General features: G+C 36.6%; 1 protein-coding gene across 4 annotated transcripts in view; it reads left to right on the forward strand.

The window, feature by feature from the left end:
* Nucleotides 1-25730, forward strand: part of SLC41A2 (solute carrier family 41 member 2) — a 151157-nt gene that overhangs the window by 62080 nt on the left and 63347 nt on the right. For all 4 annotated transcript variants that reach the window (XM_058425497.1, XM_032168832.2, XM_058425499.1 and 1 more), the window contains 2 exons: nt 3241-3385; nt 5971-6117. In XM_058425497.1, the coding sequence (XP_058281480.1) occupies nt 3241-3385; nt 5971-6117 (292 nt within the window). The remainder of the gene's footprint in view (nt 1-3240; nt 3386-5970; nt 6118-25730) is intronic.

The raw sequence follows: 25730 nt of genomic DNA on the forward strand, positions 1-25730 counted from the left end.
AATGAGTTCACTGTAGATATATGGATTTGTTTCTGGTTTCTCTATTCTCTTCCATTGGTTTGTGTCTGTTTTTATGCCAGTACTGTCTTTTGGTTACTATATCTCTGTAGTATAATTTGAAGTGAGGTAATGTGATTCCTCCAGTTTTGTTCTTTTTGCTTAGGATAGTTTTGACTATTCTGAGTCTTTTTGTGATCCCACATAAATGTTAAGTTTTTTTTTCTATTTCTGTGAAGAATGTCACTGGCATTTTGATAGGGATTACATTGAATCTGTAGATTGCTTTGGGTTATATGGACATTTTAACAATATTGATTTTTCTAATCCATGAACATAGAATATCTTTACACTTTTTGGTGTCCTCTTCAATTTCTTGCATCAATATTTTATAGTTTTTTTTTTTTTTTTTTTTTTTTTTGAGACAAGGTCTTGTTCTGTTGCCCAGGCTGCCAGGCTGGAGTGCAATGGCGTGATCTTGGCTCACTACAGCCTCCACCTCCTGAGTTCAAGCAATTCTCCCACCTCAGCTGGGATTACCAGGGTGCGCCACCATGCCCAGCTAATTTTTGCATTTTTAGTAGAGATGTGGTTTCATCATGTTAGCCAGGCTGGTCTCGAACTCCTGACTGCAGGTGATCCACCCGCCTCAGCCTCCCAAAGTGCTGGGATTACAGGTATGAGCCACCATGCCCGGCCTGTTTTATAGTTTTTATTATAGAGATCTTTCATGTCTTTGGTTATTTCTAGGTCTATCTTATTTTACTTGTAGCTATTGTAAATGGGATTACTTTCTTGATTTCTTTTTCAGAGTATTCACTGTTGGCATATAGAAATGCTACTGCTTCTTGTGTGTTGATTTTGTATTCTACAATTTTACTGAATTTATCAGTTCTGATAGTTTTTTGGTGGAGTCTTTAGGTTTTTCCAAATATAAGATTATATCATCTGCAAATAAGGATGATTTGACTTCTTTCTTTCCAATTTAGATGCCCTTCATTTCTTTCTCTTATCTGATTGCTTTAGCTAGGACTTCTAGTAGTATGTTAAATAACAGTGGTGAAAGTCTCTTTCCTCTTTTAAATACCATTATTGTATTAGAGAGGTCTAAGATCTTTTTCGGCTTGAAATTGTAGAAATCTATGCAGGAGTAATAATCAAAACATTTAACAACCAATAGAGTTGTTAAATATATATATAAATAATATATAAAAATAATATAAATAATATATAAAATTTGAAAATATATTCCATTTATTCTTAAATACCCTGAACTCTTACAAAGTAATATGAGTTGTAGTATAAATTATTCGTCAAATTATCCTAATAATTTCCATCTCAGCTTTTCGTTTTTCCTCTCATTCTTAGTCTTCACTTTTCCTTTATCATCCTCTCTCCCTGCAACTGTCAGTCAAGATAGGAGTCAGACATGGCTAGGGATTCACTGATTCTAGCTGCCATAGCCCAAAGCTTGTGTCTTTATGTGCCTTACTCCATCAAGAATGTGTGAAAAACAGGGAACCCCAACCAGGCCCCTCAGGACACACCTGGTACCAGCCAGTGAGGCAGCAACTGGTTGAAGCCCAGTCACAAGTAGACAAAAGTGAGAAGAAAAGAAGATGGAGCAGTGGGGGTAATGGTTGGGGGAGAGGGTTTTTTCTTCCTGGGGCTTCTTCTGCTAACGCTTGTGAAAGAGTAGATGATGAGTGTGGGGAGGGGAGTAGGATGGGCTGGCACAAGTCTCCTCTGCCTGGAGACTGGCCATGGAGGGTAGAAAGAGAGAAGGGTAGAAAGCACAGATGAGGCCCACACTCCCACTTGCTCAGGGGTGTGCTCCTCTCACTGTTAAATGGAGCCCCAGGCAGATCGCCTGTCACAGATTTCTTCACGATTGTACAGAATGGCCTCCTGGACCAAATACATACATAAATAGTGAAATAAAGCAAAGTCTCCAGTCCCACATGAGGAACTGTTGCCTCACCAGGAGGGATGTGTCCTGTACCAAACGTCTCTTCAGGCCTAATTACATTATTTACTAACCAGAATGAAAATACTGAAATATTTTAACAGCTACACTCATCATGGTGCTTATTGGTTTGAATCTCAGCTCTGTATCTGTGGATGACATCCACAGGAGCTATAATATTAATACAAGATCATGGGGCTGGAGTCCAGGATATATGGTCTCTTTAGTCATGGCTCTTCTGTTGATTTTCTATATGACTACTTCAGGAATTTTTTACTTGGAGCCCTCGATTCCAGCACATGGATTGGCTTCAGAGAGTCCATGAACACCAAGAAATTCTACTCAAAATATTGAGTGCCTCTGTGTTTGCCTAGAGAAAGAGAACTCTATTCTATAGAGTTTTTACCAGATTGTCAAAGGAGTCCATGACACAAACTCAGCTAAGAGTGAGTGCAATAGATGATTCCCTTAGAGTTTCTTTTAGTTCTGACATCCTATTAATCTGAGGCTGAGTTAGCGGTGAGTGTTATTTCTTAGTGGCAGGTTTTTTTTATTGTTGCTTTGTGTCAGCGTTGTGGAAAGCAGTTTATATATTTATATAATTAAATCACAAAGTTTGAGGTTATTGTTGTCTTACTGATTAGGAACTGAAATTTTCATAGCACTAATCACAATTGTGCTTATTTGTGAGGTTATTTTCAAATGTTTGTCTCTCCCACTGACCAAGAGCTCTGTGAGGGCAGGGAATAATCTATGTTGACCACTGCTGTAGCCCAACACAAAACATAGCACATTATACATGGTAGAATCTAAATAAATACTCCTTGAATGAATGAGTTTAAATAATTTGCTACGAGATTAAGTGCTAGAACCAGAAGTCAAACTCCTATCTTTCTATTATAAAATCCAATCTCTTGCCAACATTACCTCTAGAGTCAGACGTCAGATGTGTGGATTGGGTACTTCTCAGTCTGAAGGTGGCATTTTCTTAGGTGATCTGTTAATTATACCATCAGCATCACTTAGGGTGCTTGTTAAAAACAGATTGCTGGACTCTATTTCATACTTGTTGTCACCAGATCATCAGAGCAGTTTGAGAACCCACCATCTTAGGGAATATTAAAACCAAAATATAGTAACTACTGTAAAAGGTAATGTAGCTCAATTATTACATGCAATACTTTTTTTGACTTTTTGTAGTAATATTTACATAATCAAAATGTTTAAATGTGTTTTTAAAGTGAATAATTCAGTTGGATTTATGAAAAAAATTTTAGGTTCAGGCAACAGTAGTTGGTTTTCTAGCAGCTGTGGCAGCAATTATATTGGGCTGGATTCCAGAAGGAAAATATTACCTTGATCATTCCATACTTCTGTGCTCTAGCAGTGTGGCAACTGCCTTCATTGCATCTCTTCTGCAGGGTAAGTGAATTTATAAATGTCTACTCTATAGCCTTTTACATTTAAATGGTTTATTTCTTAAGATGACTATTTTTATTTAAATGATACTTGTTTGTTATGAAAACAACAGAAAAAACGTATCTACAAACTTAAAAAATGCCTTATTTATTCCAGATATATTTACATTTCATTATTTATAAAACTTAGTGTAGAACAGGCTTTTCTGAGGTTGTCTCCTGGCCTTAGATACTCCATTATAGTTCCTCAAAAAGAGCAGGAAAATCGCCTAGACATTCATTTGTTTCTGTAAGTTAACTAAATTTGGAAAGTCCTTTCTGGACATCATGCAGGGGATTTACTGGCTTGTCACTTGAGTAACAAGTGTTCCAGGAATTCTGGGTTTCAAAAGTTGTCCTCTGTTGAAATTTTTTTGTTTCAGATTTCAAGAAAAATTTCTTCCCTGTTTCTGTGGCAATACAAATATAACCTTATACTTAAGACAGCATATGGCTATAGAATTTTAAAGAGCCAGAAGGTTTTAAAAATTAACTACTTTAGAACTTTTATTTGAGTTATTTTTCTTTATATTTATTAGTATGAACTTTACACTAGAGAATTAGCTTATTGTGGAATCATAATCATAAAGACTTTGTTTATAATTGCCATTTTCTTGCCCTTATATCACCAGCAAAGTTTAAAGTGGATTATTGTCACGTTAGGTGATCATACAATGCAGCTAACTTTTTTGGCTAGGTTCTGAGAATTTAGGGAATCTTATTAAAATTATGACTTGACTTCTAAAATATTTTCAAGCATTTTGTTTTAGTAGTTTAATTGTGTCAGGGTAGTTTCTTGTCTTCATAAAGAATTACTACAGTTGAATGGAGTTAACATTGACCAAAGCAGAGTGAAGTTAAGCTATCAGAAAATTAAACTTTTGGTACAAAAAAATTATGCCATCAGCATGCTATTTTTTTAGGCTCATTTGCTTCTTTTTTTCTTTCTGATTTCATTTCATTTAGAAAGTGTCATTTAAAATTTTTCAGTCTAACAAGTATTTGAAAGCTTTTCAAAACTACCCAGAATTCAGAATTTTAAAAAGTATTTGTTTAAAGCTTCTTACTTTGAATAATGTGTGTTCTAATTTTATGATAACTTGACCTTTATAAGCACTTTAGTATATGTAAAGTAGAAACTCTTAGCCATATTTGTAGGTGAGAAAACTTAGGTAAGGTGACTTGTCCAATCTCATCAACTTGTTACCAGCTGAATCAGAACTAAAACACATTTTCTAACTCCTAGCTTTTTCCACTGGACTATGATACATACAAAATGTTTGTTTTCAGTTGAAAAGATATAGATAGTACTATGTATAGGAAAACTTCCCATATACATCTTCGAATGTGCTGATTTTGGAAAAAGATTCTAAGCGATTACATCTTGCTTGATTATTGCATAATGTATTTTTTTTTTAAAGTTTTCTGCTATAGCTTTTTTTCTTTTTCAATGATATTATGGGAAAGGTAAGTCTAGTAATTTAAAAAGCCTCCAAAATACTAAAGTGTGAGGCACTGTTTGATGCAAGACAAAAATTCTGCTTATTAAAATTTTGGCTTTAATAGGTAGAGTGAAAAACACTGGGCTAGAGTCACAAGCTATGTAACTTTAAGCAAGAATTTAAGCCCTACTCTACAGGACCTCAGTTTTATTATCTATAAAGTGAGTATGCTGGAACAAAAACATTTAGAGTTATTTTAACTCTAAAAGTGCAGTGAGATTCTGTTATTGTTTTTCTCCATAGCCGTATTTAGGCTTTCTTATTGATTTGTGGTTAGCACATTTAAAGTTTTCTCTTTACTACATCCTCTTAATGAGTATCTTGGTGTGACAAAATCTACACAATTTAGAGTGGATATAAATGTTAATAGTTTTATCCCATTTGTATGATTTAAGAAAATTAGGATGTAAAAGTACAAGTACACAGTTAAATTTTCATCTTCTATTCTCTCGTAGATTTATAGACAGAAACTTCAGGTTTAAAGAATATCTTTTACAAAGACTGTGTCTTGTATTCTGGCCTTCAGTGTTTTAAAATTTAATTATGTCCTGCTGCTTAATACTTCAACGTCTTTAAATAATAAAACGAAATAAGCATTTCTAGCTGCCATATGTGAACAAATCTGGTTTTGTTGGCGGTCTTCCCAGTTGTTGTATATATACATATGACTCACCTTTTTTTTTTGATGTTTTCATACTTTATTTGAGGGTTAAAATTAAAACCTTTGGATTCAATACACACAAATACATTATATCTAAGATATACATGTCACTAAATCTGGAATTTTAACTTTAACATAATTTTAGTAGCTTTCAGGCCTCTAAATGCAACACTGAACTTCTTAAATTTTCTATGATCCCCACTTGGAGTTTGTTGAAAGGCATTTTGCCAAAGCGTTAGAGTAAATGTTTTGTTTGCTTTAGTCAGCTTATCTAAGCAGTCTAACTGGAACTGATATGCTGTTTGTCTATCCTACACATTTTGGTATTTGGGGGATTGATTTTCTTTAAATCATAGCCTAAAAAGTAATGAACATTCTTTCTTCTAGGAATAATAATGGTTGGGGTTATCGTTGGTTCAAAGAAGACTGGTATAAATCCTGATAATGTTGCTACACCCATTGCTGCTAGTTTTGGCGACCTTATAACTCTTGCCATATTGGCTTGGATAAGTCAGGGCTTATACTCCTGTCTTGGTAAGTTGATTTAAAACTAAACATTGTGTGTTGTCTCAAGTCTCTTTAAATAAATATTGTTGCAGCAATGCCATGAATCCATGGTAGCCTTCATTTGCATTAGAACTGTTGTTGAGACTGATTAGGATGATTATCATTTGTTTTATACCTACTATGTGTTATGGTTCCCACTTTCTTTTTTCTCATAGAGTTTAAAACTCTGTAAAATAAGGATTATCTTCTCTAATTTTAGATGAGAAAAGCAAAGATCACAGAAGTTATGTATATTACCCAAGTTTATACAACTACTAGTAAAAAAGTTGAACACAGGCTTATCATATTTTGTGATTTCTGTCCTTTCCTCTAAGTGTACAGCAGCCAGGAGTCAACCTGCAGTGTTCTCTGTATAGAACCATCTCAGAATATAAGCTTATAAGTGGTACTTAAAATTTACCAGTGGAATGTTTTTCCCAATCAGAAACCCACACCATTAAGTAGCTTCATGGCAGTTAACAAAAGGGAAAAAAAATCACCACAAAAATTAGACTGAATGCTGTATAAAGTTGGAGCCATATATGTAATTCCTGATAAATAGTGATAGAGTATTTATGGAATCTAATGAGTTGTTTTAATGCAAATTTGTGTTCTGGGTAAATGGTAAATAAATATGATTTGTGAGTGTTGATGAAATGCTAAAAGTTCATTGTGGTTTTATTATTTTTAGATACCAAATTAAAGAAAACAGAATCTTACAGTAATACAAGAAAAAACCATAAGTATATAAGCCAAGCCAGAGACAAACATTTATTCACAAATCCTCACATATGTTCATGGATTCTATAGAGATTTATGGTATACTTTAAAATAAATCTAAAGCATGTTTCGTTTGAAGAAGTAAGGGTCTCAGATATATGTTCTTGAAATAAAGAAAGGGTTTTAACCAACCAAAGGCAATAATTTTCTGTGACTTTTGGAGACATCAAGGAAGCTTAATTTAGTATATAAAATTGCATTAAGTTATTTAGTGAGTGGCATAAAAACAATATTTAATAAGACTTGGTGTGTATGTTTAAGGAATATTTCTCTCATTTAGAAGATAAGGTTGTGTCCACTTTAAGTGAGGTATAAGACAAGAAATGATCAATGGCCTAAATGTAAGCTCTTGTTCCCAAAGGTCTTGGCTTTTTTATGTTGTTGTGCAATTTGCAAAGAATGATACATGTTCAAGTATATTAAGAACAACCCTTAATTCCCTTCCCTCCCACTCAAAAAAAAGCACAGGAAGTGGGTTATGTTATTGAAGGGATAATCTTAAATTGGCTCCAATTTATATTGTTTGGATGGTAAATTGATAATACTTTAATTTAGAAATAGATGCTGAAGTCAGGGATTAAAATATTGGCTTATGGCTAGCATTAGAAAATGTGGCTTAATATTCTTCTCCTGCTCTATTAAACTCACCCACACACTCTCAGCCAGACAGTTGGACAACTTGTAGTCCTAACCCCATAGAAGAAGCTGTTAACTGTATTGGTGAAGAGAGACTGTCACTAATAGGCTGTATCTCAAAAGAGAAAGCCAGTAACGGCATGAGGTAGGCATGAGTTAGTGCCCCTTCCCCTAGTATTAATAATTAGATAAGTCTCTCCCAATTGGAGGAGGAGGAAAGAGAGAAGAAAAGAGGAGTAGAAGAGGATAAAGGGTTATGTCTCAATATCATTAAAAGGACAGAAATTCTATGGGTTTGCCCAGGAACATAGAGGGTGGGGGTAGGGATGGAGGGCTGGTAGTGGTTCTGGGACAGGTTACCCTATATACATAAAAAATACAGGTATACAGTTCCAAGATGGCCGAATAGGAATAGCTCCAGTCTACAGCTCTCAGGGTGAGTGATGCAGAAGACGGGTGATTTCTGCATTTCCAACTGATGTACTGGGTTCATCTCATTGGGACTGGTTGGACTGTGGGTGCAGCCCAAGGAGTGTGAGCCGAAGCAGGGTGGGGCACCGCCTCACCAGGGAAGTGCAAGGGGTCAGGGAATTCCCTTTCCTAGCCAAGGGAAGCTGTAACATATGGTACCTGGAAAATTGGGACACTCCCGCCCTAAGACTGCGCTTTTCCAACAGTCTTAGCAAACAGCACACAAGGAGATTATATCCTGCGCCTGGCTTGGCGGGTCCCACACCCATGGAGCCTTGCTCACTGCTAGCACAGCAGTCTGAGATCGAACTGCGAGGTGGCAGCGAGGCTGGGGAAGGGGCGTCTGCCATTGCTGAGGCTTGACTAGGTAAACAAAGTGGCCGGGAAGCTCAAACTGGGTGGAGCCCACCACAGCTCAATGAGGCCTGCCTGCCTCTGTAGACTCCACCTCTAGGGGCAGGACATAGCTGAACAAAAGGCAGCAGAAACTTCTGCGGACTTAAACGTCCCTGTCTGACAGCTTTGAAGAGAGCAGTGGTTCTCCCAGCACGGAGTTTGAGATCTGAGAACGGACAGACTGCCTCCTCAAGTGGGTCCCTGACCCCCAAGTAGCCTAACTGGGAGACACCTCCCAGTAGGGGCCAACTGACACCTCATACAGCCAGGTGTCCCTCTGAGATGAAACTTCCAGAGGAAGGATCAGGCAGCAACATTTGCTGTTCGGCAATATTTGCTGTTCTGCAGCCTCCGCTGGTGATACCCAGGAAAACAGGGTCTGGAGTGGACCTCCAGGAAACCCCAACAGACTTGCAGCTGAAGGTCCTGACTGTTAGAAGGAAAACTAACAAACAGAAAGGAATAGCATCAACATCAACAAAAAGGACATCCACATCAAAACCCCATCTGTAGGTCACCATCATCAAAGACCAAAGGTAGATAAAACCACAAAAATGGGGAGAAACCAGAGCAGAAAAGCTGAAAATTCTAAAAACCAGAATGCCTCTTCTCCAAAGGATCACAGCTCCTTAGCAATGGAACAAAGCTGGATGGAGAATGACTTTGACGAGTTGACTGAAGTAGGCTTGAGAAGATTGGTAATAACAGACTTCTCTGAACTACAGGAGGATGTTCAAACCCATTGCAAGGAAGCTAAAAACCTTGAAAAAAGAGTAGATGAATGGTTAACTAGAATAAACAGCATAGAGAAGAACTTAAATGACTTGATGGAGCTGAAAACCATGGCATGAGAACTACATGATGCATGCACAAGCTTCAGTAGCCAATTTGATGAAGTGGAAGAAAGGGTATCAGTGATTGAAGATCAAATGAATGAAATGAAGCAAGAAGAGAAGTTTAGAGAAAAAAGAGTAAAAAGAAATGAACAAAGCCTCCAAGAAATATGGGACTATGTGAAAAGACCAAATCTACATTTGATTGGTATACCTGAAAGTGATGGGGAGAATGGAACCAAGTTGGAAAACACTCTTCAGGATATTATCCAGGAGAACTTCCCCAACCTAGCAAGGCAGGCCGACATTCAAATTCAGGAAATACAGAGAACACCACAAAGATACTCCTTGAGAAGAGCAACTCCAAGACACATAATTGTCAGATTCACCAAGGTTGAAATGAAGGAAAAAATGTTAAGGGCAGCCAGAAAGAAAGGTCAGGTTACCCACAAAGGGAAGCCCATCAGACTAACAGTGGATCTCTCAGCAGAAACTCTACAAGCCAGAAGAGAGTGGGGGCCAATATTCAACATTCTTAAAGGAAAGAATTTTCAACCCAGAATTTCCTATCCAGCCAAACTAAGCTTCATAAGTGAAGGAGAAATAAAATCCTTTACAGACAAGCAAATGCTGAGAGATTTTGTCACCACCAGGCCTGCCTTACAGGAGCTCCTGAGGGAAGCACTAAACATGGAAAGGAAAAACCAGTACCAGCCACTGCAAAAACATGCCAAATTGTAAATACCATTGATGCTATGAAGAAACTGCATCAATTAATGGGCAAAATAACCAGTGAACATCATGATGACAGGATCAAATTCACACATAACAATATTAATGTTAAATGTAAATGGGCTAAATGCCCCAATTAAAAGACACAGACTGGCAAATTGGATAAAGAGTCAAGACCCATCAGTGTGCTGTATTCAGGAGACCCATCTCACGTGCAGAGACACACATAGGCTCAAAATAAAGGGATGGAGGAAGATCTATCAAGCAAATGGAAAACAAACAAACAAAAAAAGCAGGGGTTGCAATCCTAGTCTCTGATAAAACAGACTTTAAACCAACAAAAATCAAAAGAGACAAAGAAGGCCATTACATAATGGTAAAGGGATCAATTCAACAAGAAGAGCTAACTGTCTTAAATATATATGCACCCAATACAGGAGCACCCAGATTCATAAAGCAAGTCCTTAGAGACCTACAAAGAGACTTAGACTCCCACACAATAATAGTGGGAGATTTTAACACCCCACTGTCAACATTAGACAGATCAATGAGACAGAAAGTTAACAAGGATATCCGGGACTTGAACTCAGCTCTGCACCAAGTGGACCTAATAGACATCTACAGACCTCTCCACCCCAAATCAACAGAATATACATTCTTCTAAGCACCACATTGCACTTATTCCAAAATTGACCACATAGTTGGAAGTGAAGCACTCCTCAGCAAATGTAAAATAAAAGAAATCATAACAAACTGTCTCTCAGACCACAGTACAATCATTAGAACTCAGGATTAAGAAACTCACTCAAAACCACACAACTACATGGAAACTGAACAACCTGCTCCTGAATGACTACTGGGTAAATAATGAAATGAAGGCAGAAATAAAGATGTTCTTTGAAACCAATGACACCACATACCAGAATCTCTGGGACACATTTAAAGCAGTGTGTAGAGGGAAATTTATAGTACTAAATGCTCACAGGAGAAAACAGGAAAGATCTAAAATTGACACCCTAACATCACAATTAAAATAACTAGAGAAGCAAGAGCAAACACATTCAAAAGCTAGCGGAAGGCAAGAAATAACTAAGATCAGAGCAGAACTGAAGGAGATAGAGACACAAAAAAACCCTTCAAAAAATCAATGAATCCAGGAGCTGGTTTTTTGAAAAGATCAACAAAATAGATAGACCACTAGCAAGACTAATAAAGAAGAAAAGAGAGAAGAATCAAATAGATGCATAAAAAATTATAAAGGGGATATCACCACCAATCCCACAGAAATACAAACCACCATCAGAGAATTCTATAAACACCTCTATGCAAATAAACTAGAAAATCTAGAAGAAATGGATAAATTCCTGGACACATACACCTTCCCAAGACTAAACCAGGAAGAAGTTGAATCCCTGAATAGACCAATAACAGGCTCTGAAATTGAGAGAATAATTAATAGCCTACCAACCAAAAAAAGTCCAGGACCAGATGGATTCACAGCCGAATTCTACCACAGGTACAAAGAGGAGCTGATACCATTCCTTCTGAAACTATTCCAATCAATAGAAAAAGAGGGAATACTCCCTAACTCATTTTATGAGGGCAGCATCATCCTGATACCAAAGCCTGCAGAGACACAACAAAAAAAGAGAATTTTAGACCAATATCCCTGATAAACATCGACGCAAAAATCCTCAATAAAATACTGGCAAACCGAATCCAGCACCACATCAAAAAGCTTATCCACCATAATCAAGTTGGCTTCATCCCTGGGATGCAAGGCTGGTTCAACATATGCAAATCAATAAACTTAATCCATCATATTAACAGAACCAAAGACAAAAACCACATGATTATCTCAATAGATGCAGAAAAGGCCTTTAACAAAATTCAACAGTGCTTCATGCTAAAAACTCTCAATAAACTAGGTATCAATGGGACATATCTCAAAATAGTAAGAGCTATTTATGACAAACCCACAGCCAATATCATACTGAATGGGCAAAAACTGGAAGCATACCCTTTGAAAACTGGCACAAGACAGGGTTGCCCTCTCTCACCACTCCCATTCAACATAGTATTGGAAGTTCTGGCCAGGGCAATCAGGCAGGAGAAAGAAATAAAAGATATTCTATTAGGAAAAGAGGAAGTCAAATTTTCCCTGTTTGCAGATGACATGATTGTGCATTTAGAAAACCCCATTGTCTCAGCCCCAAATCTCCTTAAGCTGATAAGCAACTTCAGCAAAGTCTCAGGATACAAAATCAATGTGCAAAAATCACAAGCATCCCTATACACCAATAACAGACAAACAGAGAGCCAAATCATGAGTGAACTCTTATTCAATCTCTTTGCATCAAAGAGAATAAAATACCTAGGAATCAATCTCAATTGCTTCAAAGAGAATAAAATACCTAGGAATCCAGCTTACAAGGAATGTGAAAGACCTCTTCAAGAAGAACTACAAACCACTGCTCAATGAAATAAAAGAGGACACAAAGAAATGGAAGAACATTCCATGCTCATGGATAGGAAGAATCAATATCATGAAAATTGATGGGGATGCCATCCCCATCAAGCTACCAATGACTTTCTTCACAGAATTGGATAAAACTACTTTAAAGTTCATATGGAACCAAAAAAGAGCCCACATTGCCAAGACAATCCTAAGCCAAAACAACAAAGCTGGAGGCATCATGCTACCTGACTTCAAACTATACTACAAGGCTACAGTAACCAAAACAGCATAGTACTCGTACCAAAACAGAGATATAAACCAATGGAACAGAATAGAGCCCTTGGAAATAATACCACACATCTAGCATCTGATCTTTAACAAACCTGACAAAAACAAGAAATGGGAAAAGGATTCCCTATTCAATAAATGGTGCTGGGGAAACTGGCTAGCCATATGTAGAAAGCTGAAATTGGATCCCTTCCTTACACCTTATACAAAAATTAATTCAAGATGGATTAAAAACTAAAACCATAAAAACCCTAGGAGAAAACCTAGGCAATACCATTCAGGACATAGGCATGGGCAAGGACTTCATGACTAAAACACCAAAAGCAATGGCAACAAAAGCCAAAATTGACAAATGGGATCTAATTAAACTAAAGAGCTTCTGCACAGCAAAAGAAACTACCATCAGAGTGATCAGGTAACCTATAGAATGGGAGAAAATTTTTGCAATCTACCCATCTGACAAAGGGCTAATATCCAGAATCTACAATGAACTCAAACAAATTTACAAGAAAAAAAAACCCCATCAAAAAGTGGGCGAAGGATAAGAACAGACACTTTTCTTTTTTTTTTTTTTTTTTTTTTTAAGTTTTTTTTTGTTTGTTTTTTTTTTTTGAGACGGAGTCTCGTTCTGTCACCCAGGCTGGAGTGCAGTGGCGCGATCTCGGCTCACTGCAAGCTCCGCCTCCCGGGTTCACGCCATTCTCCTGCCTCAGCCTCTCCGAGTAGCTGGGACTACAGGCGCCCGCCACCACGCCCGGCTAATTTTTTGTATTTTTAGTAGAGACGGGGTTTCACCGTGGTCTCGATCTCCTGACCTCGTGATCCGCCCGCCTCGGCCTCCCAAAGTGCTGGGATTACAAGCGTGAGCCACCGCTCCCGGCCAGAACAGACACTTTTCAAAAGAAGACATTTATGCAGCCAACAGACGCATGAAAAATGCTCATCATCACTAGCCATCAGAGAAATGCAAATCAAAACCACAATGAGATACCATCTCACACCAGTTAGAATGGCAATCATTAAAAAGTCAAGAAACAACAGGTGCTGGAGAGGATGTGGAGAAATAGGAACACTTTTACACTGTTGGCGGGAGTGTAAACTAGTTCAACCATTGTGGAAGACAGTGTGGTGATTCCTCAAGGATCTAGAACTAGAAATACCATTTGACCCACTCATCCCATTACTGGGTATACACCCAAAGGATTATAAATCATGCTGCTATAAAGACACATGCACACCTGTGTTTATTGCAGCACTATTCACAATAGCAAAGACTTGGAACCAAGCCAAATGTCCAACAATGGTAGACTGGATTAAGAAAATATGGCACATATACACCATGGAATACTATGTAGCCATAAAAATGGATGAGCTCACGTCCTTTGTAGGGACATGGATGAAGCTGGAAACCATCATTCTGAGCAAACTGTTGCATGGTCAGAAAACCAAACACCGTGTGTTCTCACTCATAGGTAGGAATTGAACAATGAGAACACTTGGAGACAGGATGGAGAACATCACACACTGGTGCCTGTGGTGGGGTGGGGGAACCGGGAGGGATAGCATTGGGAGAAATACCTATTGTTAATGATGAGTTAGTGGGTGCAGCACAGCAAAATGGCACATGTATACATATGTAACAAACCTGCACGTTGTGCACATGTACCCTAGAACTTAAAAAAATATATATATATATAATACAGGTATATTATTTGCAGATTTGGGTATTTAAATTACCATTAATTCATTTATAACACATTTTTCAGCTGCTTGCAAATACCAGATATCTCCTCAGTTAAAGACAGTGGTAAGAAAGTAAGAAAGAGAATGCCATTGAAGAATGTTATCATGATAAACATGGCAATTGTTATAATGTTACAGACTTAAGTACTATGAGATTCCAGAAGATAAACAACTATTGAGGAAAATAATGCACACTGGCCTTTACAATTTTATTTAATTAATTAATTAATTAATTTTTTGAGACAGAGTCTTGCTCTGTCACCCAGGCTGGAGTGCAGTGGTACGATCTTCGCTCACTGAGACCTCCGCCTCTGGGGTTCAAGTGATGGTCGTGCCTCAGCCTCCTGAGTAGCTGGGACTACAGCTACTACAAGCGCATGCCACCATGTCCAGCTAATTTTTTGTATTTTTAGCAGAGACAGGGTTTCACTGTGTTGCCCAGACTGGTCTCAAACTCCTGAGCTCAGGCAATCTGCCCACCTCGGCCTCCCAAAGTGCTAGGATTACAGGAGTGAGCCACCATGCCCCACCTAAAATTTTATTTTTTTAAATTATGCAAGGGATAAATTCTCCTTATAAAAGACTTAATTATAATGTGTTGCCATCTAAAGCTTTCAGTATTTTGAATGTTATATAGTGATGCGTGCATAATTTAACTGGATCAAGAAATAAAAAAAGTAAAATGGAATGTTACTATCACAGATCATGATTTTGAAAAATAATGTTATTAAATATTGCTTAGGATTTTCTAATCCTTGTCTTCTGAAAGTTGGCTCAAAGTAATTCAAGATGAATTAACTAAAATAGTCGTTTACATTTTTCCTGTATCATTGATTCCCCTAAAAAGATATTTTTTGTGTTACAGATCAATCCCATAGTTAATTTGTTAAAGGTGTTTCTGAAGTGTCTGTGTTCAGATTGCTAAAGTGTCTGCTCTGTGAGCACTAGGGGGCCTCCTGAGATCGGCAGTTGGATGCCTAATATTTTTATTCTGAATACAAAGATTAGGAACAGGCACATTTAAATTCCAAGGCTCCATTCATCCTGCTGAGAAGCTTCACTTTTGGAAACCAAGTTTATTTCCTGAACTATATTGAAAACACTTAGCAGTCTTTAGAGATAAAAAGAGGATTTTATGATAGCAGTAGGCTTTAGTTATAGAGGCGATGTATTATATAGTGCTCAAAGAACTGGACATTAAGAAAAGTCTTATGGGCTCAATTCATCAAGAAGATATAACAATTGTAAATATATATGCACATAGTATCAGAGCACCTAAATATATATATGATCAATTGTTAACAGATATGAAGGGGGAAATAGACAGTAAGACAATAATAGTAGGGGACTTCAGTACCCCACTTTCAACACTGGAGAGATCATCCAGACAGAAAATCAATTAGGAAGCATTGGACTTGAACTACACTTTAGACCAAATGAACCTAGCAGATATATACAAAACATTCCATCCAAAAGCAGCAGAATACACATTCTTTTCAAGTGCACATGGAACATTATCCAGAATAGATCATGTGTTAGGCCACAAAACAAGTCTTAACAAAGAAGACTTTGAGAAGATTGAAATTTAAGAGACTGAAATCATATCAAGTATCTTTTATGATCACAGTGGTATGAAACTAGGAATCAATAATAGGAAAAAAACTGGAAAATTCAAAAACATGTGGAAATTAAACATCATGCTCCTGAACAACCAAGAGGTCAAAGAAGAAATCCAAAAGGAAATTAAAAAAATATATTGAGACAAATGAAAATGGAAACACAACATACCAAAACCTAAGGGACACAGCAAAAGCAGTTCTAAGAGGGAAGTTTATAGCGATAAACACCTGCATTTAGAAAGAAGAAAGATCTCCAATAAACAACCTAATGTTACACCTCAAGGAACTAGAAAAAAAAGAATAAAATAAACCCAAAGTTAGCAGAAGGAAGGAGTTAATAAAGACCAGAGCAGAAATAGAGAATAGAAAAATACATTAACAAAACTTAGTTGGCTCTTCTAACAAATAAGAGTGACAAAGCCTTAGCTAGACTAAGAAAAAAAAAGAGAAGACTGAAATTTAAAAATCAGAAATAAAAGTGGAGACCTCAGAAATAAAAAAGATCACTAGAGATGATTGAACAATTTTAAGCCAACAAATTAGATAACCTAGAGGAAATGGATAAATTCTTAGAAACATATACCTGCCAAAATTGAATGAGGAAGAAATAGAAAGCCTGAACAGACCAATAACAGAGTTATTAAAGTAGTAATAAAAATCCTCCCAACAAAGAAAAGCCCAGGACCAGATGGCTTCATGGTTGAATTCTACCAAACATTCAAATAGTACCAATCCTTATCTTCCAAAAACATAGAACTAGAGGAAATACTTCCAAATTCATTTATTTTTATTTTTACTTTTATTTTCAGAGATGGGGGTCTTGCTCTGTTACCCCAGCTGGAGTGCAGTGGCATGATTATAGCTCACTGCAGCCTTGAACTCCTTGGCTCAAGCAGTCCTCCCACCTCAGCCTCCCAAGTATCGGGAACTACAAGTGCATACAACCATGCCTGGCTAATTTTTAAATATTTTCTTGGAGACAGGGTCTCACTATGTTGTCTAGTCTGGTGTCAAACTCATAGTCTTAAATGGTCCTTCTGCCTCAGCCTCCTGAGTTACTGGCATTACAGGTGTGAGCCACTGCACCCAGCCCAGACTCATTTTATAAGGTCACCATCACCTGATACCAATTTTCCAGACAAAGACACCACAAGAAAACAAAACTAGTGAGGTGTGGTGGCGCATACCAGTAGTTCCAGCTACTCTGGAGGCTGAGGCAGAAGGACCGTTTGAGACTATGAGTTTGACACCAGACTAGACAACACAGTGAGACCCCATCTCTAAAACAATCTTTTTTTTTGTTGGGAGCAAAGACAAAAACGACCTAAACAACAACAACAAAAGAAATGAAAACTATAGGCTAATATTTCTGATGAACACAGTTGCAAAAATCTTCAATAAAATACTAGCAAACTGAACTCAACAATACATAAAGAATATTATACATCATGACCAAGTGGGATTCATCCCAGGGATGCAAGTATGGTTTAACATACACAGATCAATCAGTGTAATACAGCACACTGTGTTAAATAAAATATCTAGAAATAAATTTAACAAAGGAGGTGAAATATCTCTACAATAAAAATGATTAAACATTAATGAAATAAATTGAAGAAGGCACAAATAAATGGAAAGGTATTCCATGTTTATGGATTGGAAGAATTAGTATCATCCACACTACCCAAAGAAATATACAGGTTCAATGCAATTCCTATCAAAATTTCAATGGCATTCTTCACAGAAATAGAAAAAAAGAATTCTAAAATTCATATGAAACCACAAAAGACCCTGAATAGCCAAAGCAATCTTCGGAAAAACAAAGTTGGAGGCATCACATTTCCTGATTTCAAATTATATCACAAAGCTATAGTAATCAAAGCAGTGTAGTATTGGCATGGGAACAGACAGTGGAACAGGATAGAGAGCCCAGAAGTAAACCCAAGTATATACAGTCAAATAATTTTTAACAAGGGCACCAAGAAGACACAATTGGGAAAGAATAGTCTCTTCAATAAATGGTGTTGGGAAAAATGGATATCCACATGCAAAAGAATAAAACTGGACCTTTATCTTACACATACACAAAAATAGTTATCTTACAAAACTAAAAATAGATTAAAGACCTAAACATAAGGCCTGAAGCCATGTAACTCCTAGGGGAAAACATAGGAGAAAAGCTCCTTGACATTGGTTTTGGCAATGATTTTTTGGATATCACATCAAAAACTCAGAACATTTGGCTGGGCACGGTGGCTCACGCCTGTAATCGCAGCACTTTGGGAGGCCGAGGCGGGTGGATCACGAGGTCAGGAGATGGAGACCATCCTGGCTAACACGGTGAAAACCTATCTTTACTAAAAATACAAAAAAATTAGCCGGGCGGGGTGGCGGGTGCCTGCAGTCCCAGCTACTTGGGAGGCTGAGGCAGGAGAATAGTGTGAACCTGGGAGGCAGAGCTTGCAGTGAGCCAAGATTGCGCCACTGCACTCTAGCCTGGGCAACAGAGCAAGACTCTGTCTCAAAACAAACAAACAAACAAACAAAAAAACTCAGGCAACAAGAGCAAAAATAAGTGAGACTACACCAAATTTAAAAGTTTCTACACAGCAAAAGAAACAATCCACAAAGTGAAAAGGAAAAGGCATCCTATGGATTGGGAAAAGATATTTGTGAACCATATATTTGATAAGGAGTCAATATCCAAAATATATAAGGAGCTCACATAATAAAAAACACATAACCCAATTAAAAACTGGGCAAAGGACCTGAGTAGACATTTCCCCCAAGAGCACATAAAAATGATGAACAAGTATATGAAAAGGTACTCAATGTCACTAATCATCAGGGAAAAGCAAACCAAAACTGAAATGAGCTATCATTTCACATCTGTTAGAATGGCTATTACCAATAAGATGAAAGATAACAAGTGTTGGCAAGGATGTGGAGAAAGGGGAATCCTCGTACACTCTTGGTAGAAATGTAAATTGGTGCAGTTTTATGGAAAACAGTATGGAGGTTCCTCAAAAAATTAAAAATAGAACTATTACATGACTCAGCAATCTCCCTTTTGGGTATATATCCAAAGGAAATGAAATCAGCCCTTCACAGAGATATTTGCACTCCCATGTTCATTACAGCATTATTTACAGTTGCCCAGATATGGAAACAACCTAAATGTTCCTGATGGATGAGTAAATAACAAAATTGTAGTATATATACAGTGGAATATTGTTCAGTCCTAAAAAAGGAGAATCTGCCATTTGCAACAACATGAATGAACCTGGAAGACATTATGTCAAATGAAATAAGCCAGACACCAAAGTAAAAATACTGCATGATCTCACTTATATAGAGAATCTTTAAAAATATGTCAGATACATAGGAATGAAGAGTAGAATGGTAGTTATGGGGGATGGGGGTTAGGGGTGGAGGTGAGGCAGGAAATGGGGAGATGTAGATCAAAGACTGCAAAGTTGCAGTTATGTAGGATGAATAAATCTAGGGATCCAATGAATGTACAATATGAGGACTATAGTAATATTATAACTAGAAGTTTGCCAAGACAGTAGACTTTAGATGTAATTACCACAAAAAAGTGGAAAGGGGTTAAATATCTGAGATGATGGATGTTAAATCACTTGACTATATTAACCACTTAACTATATATCTAACCATGTAACTGTAATATGTCTATGAAAACATCAAGTTGTACACTTTAAGTATGTATCGAAAAAAAGAAAAAAGTCTTATTCAACTACTTAGAATTCTGGGTATTCTAAAATGACTGAATACTCCCTCATGTCCTGTTAGCTTTCATACATGTACTAAGGATCTCTGCATCCATGCAATTCAATGTGTGCTACTTTTCTTTTTTTTCTTTTGGAGACAGTCTCGCTTGACTGTTGCCCAGGCTGGAGTGCAGTGGTGCAATCTCGGCTCACTGCAACCTCCGCCTCCCAGACTTAAGCAATTCTCCTGCCTCAGCCTCCCAAGTATTTGGGACTACAGGCACCCACCACCACGCCCGGCTAATTTTTGTATTTTAGTAGAGAGGGGGTTTTGCTATGTTGGCCAGGCTGGCTTTGAACTCCTGACCTCAAATGATCCACCTGTGTCGGCCTCCCAAAGTGCTGGGATTACAGGTGTGAGCCACCACACCCAGCTAATGTGTGCTACCTTTCTTTTGCTTCTGCTGAGATTTGCTGATTTTTGCTATTTGAAGTAAATATGCAATTTTCCCCCTTTTCCTCTCCACTCCTCCAAAAAAGAATAAAACAAACAAGCCTAAAGCTTTGTTTACTCCAATTGACTTTATTTTTTATAGTCATCCTGAGTAACTATTGCTTAATGGACAAAGTTAAAGTTTTTAGCCTGGTATTTAGGCCTCGCAGAAGCTTCTGCCTGCTTCTCCTGTTCCATACCTTTTACTCCAGCCAGACTCAGCTGTTTACTGATCTCATATACCATCTGTTTTTTTTTTTTTTCCTTCTTATTCCCCTCCCTCAATTCATTCCTCATTCCCCTCCCCCAATTCATCCTCTTCTTCCCATCAAGGCCAATCCAAATCCTTCTCATTTTTAAAGGCTACATTTATAGATTTTCCTAGTCTTAAGTGATCTTTTTTCTTCTCTGATTTCCTATAGCACTTAATTGACACTTCTCTTATGCCATGTTTAATGTGTGGCTGGTCATTATAGCTTTTTCTATAAGTGTTATACCTTCTCTTATGAGGATATAAGCTTCTTAAGGACAAATCTGTGTTCTTATTTTATTTCTTTGTAGCCCCCTATAGTGCCATATACAAAACAGATGTTTAATAAACAGTACTTCACCAAATGCTTTATTCCTTTTGAAAACACTCCAATTAACGTGATTAGAAGTTATTCAGAATGATTTGGCACAGTAACTGTCCAATAACATAATAGATTGTAAAAAAAAAGAATAGTTTTGATGAGGATATAGTATTGGGGAAACATTGGAAGGATATCTTGCCTTAGCAGAAAGTATCTGGGAATTAGTACCACTATAGAAAAATAAAAATGGCAACACATGGCTAGAAAAGATCTATTTCAAATGGAAAAAGAAAGTTCAGAGAGTAACTAAGCTCTGGATTCTGATATACTTTTGTGTGGCTTGCAGAGACAATATAAAGGCATTTATACATTCGTATAGTAATCTTTAACCATATAGTAATCTTTAAAAGCTATTAACAAGATTCAACATTGGGTCAGTAACTGGAATACATATATGTTCACATGATTGTTGCTCTTTCTGTTTGCATAAGTTCCAAGAAGATTTAAAAAATTCCTTTTCACATATTTATAACTGCATGGCTATCTAATTCTTCTGTGTACATGATATTTATTGATTTGAAAAAAATTATTAGATATTCTCTTTGTAGGCGAGATCTGAGAGGCAAAATGTTGATTGATTTTTCATTTTTCAAGATTAACTTTAAACAGATGGCTTAGCTGAAGCTGTAAGAGCAGTAGCAATTAGCCTCAGGTTACTGCATTCCTATGAAGACTAACAAGGATGCCACCTGGTTATTTACAGACCGTTCTAGAATATCTCTGCCTTAATGTGGTGGTGTGAGTAGAATCTAAATTTATCTTGAATGTCTCTATGCTTGAGGCATTTTTAACACTGTACCATCTTAGGTTAGAGTGATTTCTAGAATGTCAGTTCCCCGAGAAAATTTAGATTGATTATTAAGGGGCATTTAGAAAAAAATCGCAACTTACAGTGCCCATTATTTGTTGTTTACATAGAAACAGCTAATACATAAAAATTGTCAATAATAACAGATACATATTTCAGAAGAATTTGGGGTGAGAATGATGAACACTATTAATGAAATGATATAATAGCAGTTGAGAAATGCCGTCGACAATATAAAATGTGAAAACTGAATCACAAAAGATGCTAGTTATGTTTGCCAGTTAGGTGGCATCAGAGCAATTTGAACCACTTTAGCTGTGTTAATCTTTACTTTTCTGTAGTTTGCCTGTATCACAGAGTCAGTATTAATGTATATGGACATTTATTAGGCTTAAAATTCCAAAAAGTTTTAAATATGCACGTATTAGTTATCTATTGCCGTTATAACAAATTAGCACAAACCTTATGGATTAAGACAATAGAAATGTTTTTTGGGTTTTTTTGTTTGTTTTGTTTTTACAGTTCTGGAAGCCAGAACAATTACAATTAAGTATAAATTCAAAATGAGTTATATAGGAATAAAATCAAGGTGTCATCAGGGTTGGATCCTTCTGGTCTTGGGGAGAATCTGTTCCTTGCCTCTTCCATCTTCTGGTGGCTGCCTGCCGGTGTTCTCGGCTGGTAGCTAATATGACTCCAATCTCTGTTTCTGTGGTCACATTGCCTTCTCCTCTTCTGCAGCCAAATCTGCTCCTGCCTCCCTCCTATACCTGCAGTTATATTTAGGGGTCACACAAATAATCCAGGATAATATTCCCATCCCAAAATTCTCGACTTAATCATTTCTACAAAGCCCCGTTTGCCATATAAGGTAGCATTCACAGGTCCTGTGAATTATTATGTAGATTTTATTCAGCCTACCCTAATACCCATTATGATATACCCAGATTTTAATACAAAATATTATTTTAACCAGGATCTTTTAAATGTGTTTCATTTAGAAGGAAGATGATTTTACATTTTAAAATTAATGTAGAAGTTCATAGTTGGCTTTTAATTGACTATTTCCTCTTGTTGATTGTGTCATTGGTGGTTTTCTAAAAGTAATTCTTTAATTTTATGACATCTGTAAAACACCAGTATACCCAAAAAAGAGAAATGTTTGTAGCATCTCTTTTTATATATTTGTAATTTTCCCTACCTATCAAAATTGGATTAGAAGTTAGCCAGGAATAAGTTAGGAGGGTCCTATAGAATTATCCATATGGTCTAATTTGGTGGGAATGGGCATGTTGCATTTGGCAGGTAATTGAAGTAGAATACATTTACAGTAAATCACTTGGAAATTTGGGTTTTATCATGGTTTTCCCACCTTTTTAATGTTTAAAAGACTTTTATTTGAAAATAATTATATGTTTATAGAATAGTTGCAAAAATCAAAACAGTACAAAAAAAACCCTGCATACTCTTTATCTAGATTCACGTAAGGTTAACATTTTACCCCATTTGCTTTATCTTTTGTTCTCTCTCCTTGTCTATGTACGTGTCTATATCCTTTGTCTTTAATGACTGACATTTTTGAAGAATGTAGTCCTCCTTCCTGTTTTCCCCTCTGTGAGGATTTTAAAAAATTGGATGTAATTCACATGCCATGTAATTCACTTTTTTAAAGTGCACAATTCAGTGGCTTTTGGTATATTCATAAGGTTGTAAAGGATCACCGTGATCTAATTCCAGAACATTTTCATCACCTCAAACAGAAACGCTGGGCCTGGCGTGGTGGCTCATGCCTGTAATCCCAGCACTTTGGGAGGCTGAAATGGGAGGATCACTTGAGCCCAGGGATTTGAGGCTGCACTGAGCCAAGATTATGCCACTGCACACCATCCTTGGTGACAAAGTGAGACTCTGTCTGTAAACAAAACAGAATACTTAGCAGTTATTCCTCATTCCACCCCTCCTCTAACAATCACCAATCTACTTTCTCTTTGGATTTGCCTATTCTGGGCATTGTATATAAAAGTAATCATTTGATATGTGACCTTTTGAGTCTGGCATCTTTCACTTAGCATAATGTTTTCAAGGTTCATCACGTTGTCACATGCATCAGTTTTGAATCATATGAAGTGCCGAGTAACATCCAATTGTATGGATTAATGAAATGGCCAAGTAATATTCCATTTATGGATATACCAAGTTTTGTTTATCTATTCACCATTTGATGAACATTTAGTTTGCTTCTGTTTTTTGGCCATTATGCATAGTGCTGATATGAACATTCAAATTTTTATGTAATGTATAAGTTTTTATGTAAATATGTTTTCCATTCTGTTGGGTGTACATGGAGGAGTAGAATTGCTGGGTCAAGTTAAACTCTGTTTAACTTTTTAAGGAACTGCCTGCTCATTATTTTTAGTTTCTTTCCTAAGGTATTTTTTCTCCTCTTTGAAAATTCAGGGCAGTGATTCTGGGGTGGGCGTGGTGGGTGCGTTTTTCAACTTCAGATTGTAAACTTCCAGAGATTTAATGTTGAGGATAACTTCTTTGAAGTCTAGCAGGGTGCTCCTCCCTTGACCTGAGAATAAAATACTAAAATGATCTGACCTAGCAGAATAGTTCTTTTCATTTGTGTTTAGTGGTTTTCAATGCATTTTGTTTTCTATTTAGTTCTATTAAAGAAATTGTTGGCAACCTTAGTTGTTTTAGTAGATTGAAATGCTTCCTAACTGGGATGTTATTTATCCTTATCTAATGGCTTACGAGGAGAACTGGGAATCCATTCAACAAATAAAAGGTTTTTTTCATCTTTTAAAAAATCATGGAGAAAATGACACAATGTAGCATTAGTCATATTCCTTTAAATAGAAGAAAATATAAAAATTAATTTTGTTAGTATAATGATTTTAAAGATGTGATGGCAAATCCATACAAAAGCTTAGGAGTAAAATTTGTTTAGCTTTATTTTAATATCTATAATAATTGCTTATTCCTACATGATATGGAAAAAATAAAAATTTTGGGTTTGTATGTAGTTCAAGCATCTTTAGTCATAGGTGAGAAGATCTTTAAATATCTTAAGCAAGAGAAAGAAAATTCAGTCAAAGATAAGAGTTGGGGTAAGGGTTGTAGCATTCTGTAACATCATAAAATTAAGTAACATTTGACTTAGATTAAGTAATCTAAGGCTGTAGGCTACAGGACTGTGAGAAGATGTGATGGCAAATCCGTACAAAAGCTTAGGAGTAAACTTTGTTTAGCTTTATTTTAATATCTATAATAATTGCTTATTCCTACATGATATGGAAAAAATTAAAATTTGGGGTTTGTATGTAGTTCAGGCATCTTTAATCATAGGTGAGAAGATCCTTAAATATCTTAAGAAGCAAAAGAAATAGAAAATTCAGTCAAAGGTAAGAGTTGGGGTAAGGGTTGCAGCATTCTGCAGGATCAAAATACTAAGTAACATTTGCCTTAGATTAAGTAATGTAAGGCTGTAGGCTATAGAACTTCGAGGTAAACTCTGCCTTTAAGTTAAAAAGTATTTACTCTGCATAATAATTAGAGTTATCGAGAAGAAGCCAGGAATATCTCTGATAATAATGAAACTTTGATCAGCTAAAATGATATTATCAAAAAAATGCCTTGAGATGATAAGACTTTCAGTAAGGGATATGCAACTTTTAACCCTAGGGAGATTTACAATTAAATATGAATTGAGAATCAAACCTAGTTTTTCAATTTCATTTTGGAGCTTGGATGTCTATTATCAGCAGACAGCCAGTATTTTATGGAATGCCTGTACTATAAGATCCCTATGGATAAAAATAATATCCTATTTACCTTTAGAGTTAAGAGCACTAACTTTGGTGTCAGATACCTATTTTCTTCTGGCTCTCCCTATTTCCTCACTGTATTCTTAAGTTTCTAAGCCTCAGTTTCTTCATAAAATAAAATGACAGTATCTATTTTATATTGGTGGGG

Source organism: Hylobates moloch, unplaced genomic scaffold (assembly GCF_009828535.3).
Source record: "Hylobates moloch isolate HMO894 unplaced genomic scaffold, HMol_V3 SCAFFOLD_12, whole genome shotgun sequence".
Classification (NCBI taxonomy): domain Eukaryota; kingdom Metazoa; phylum Chordata; class Mammalia; order Primates; family Hylobatidae; genus Hylobates; species Hylobates moloch.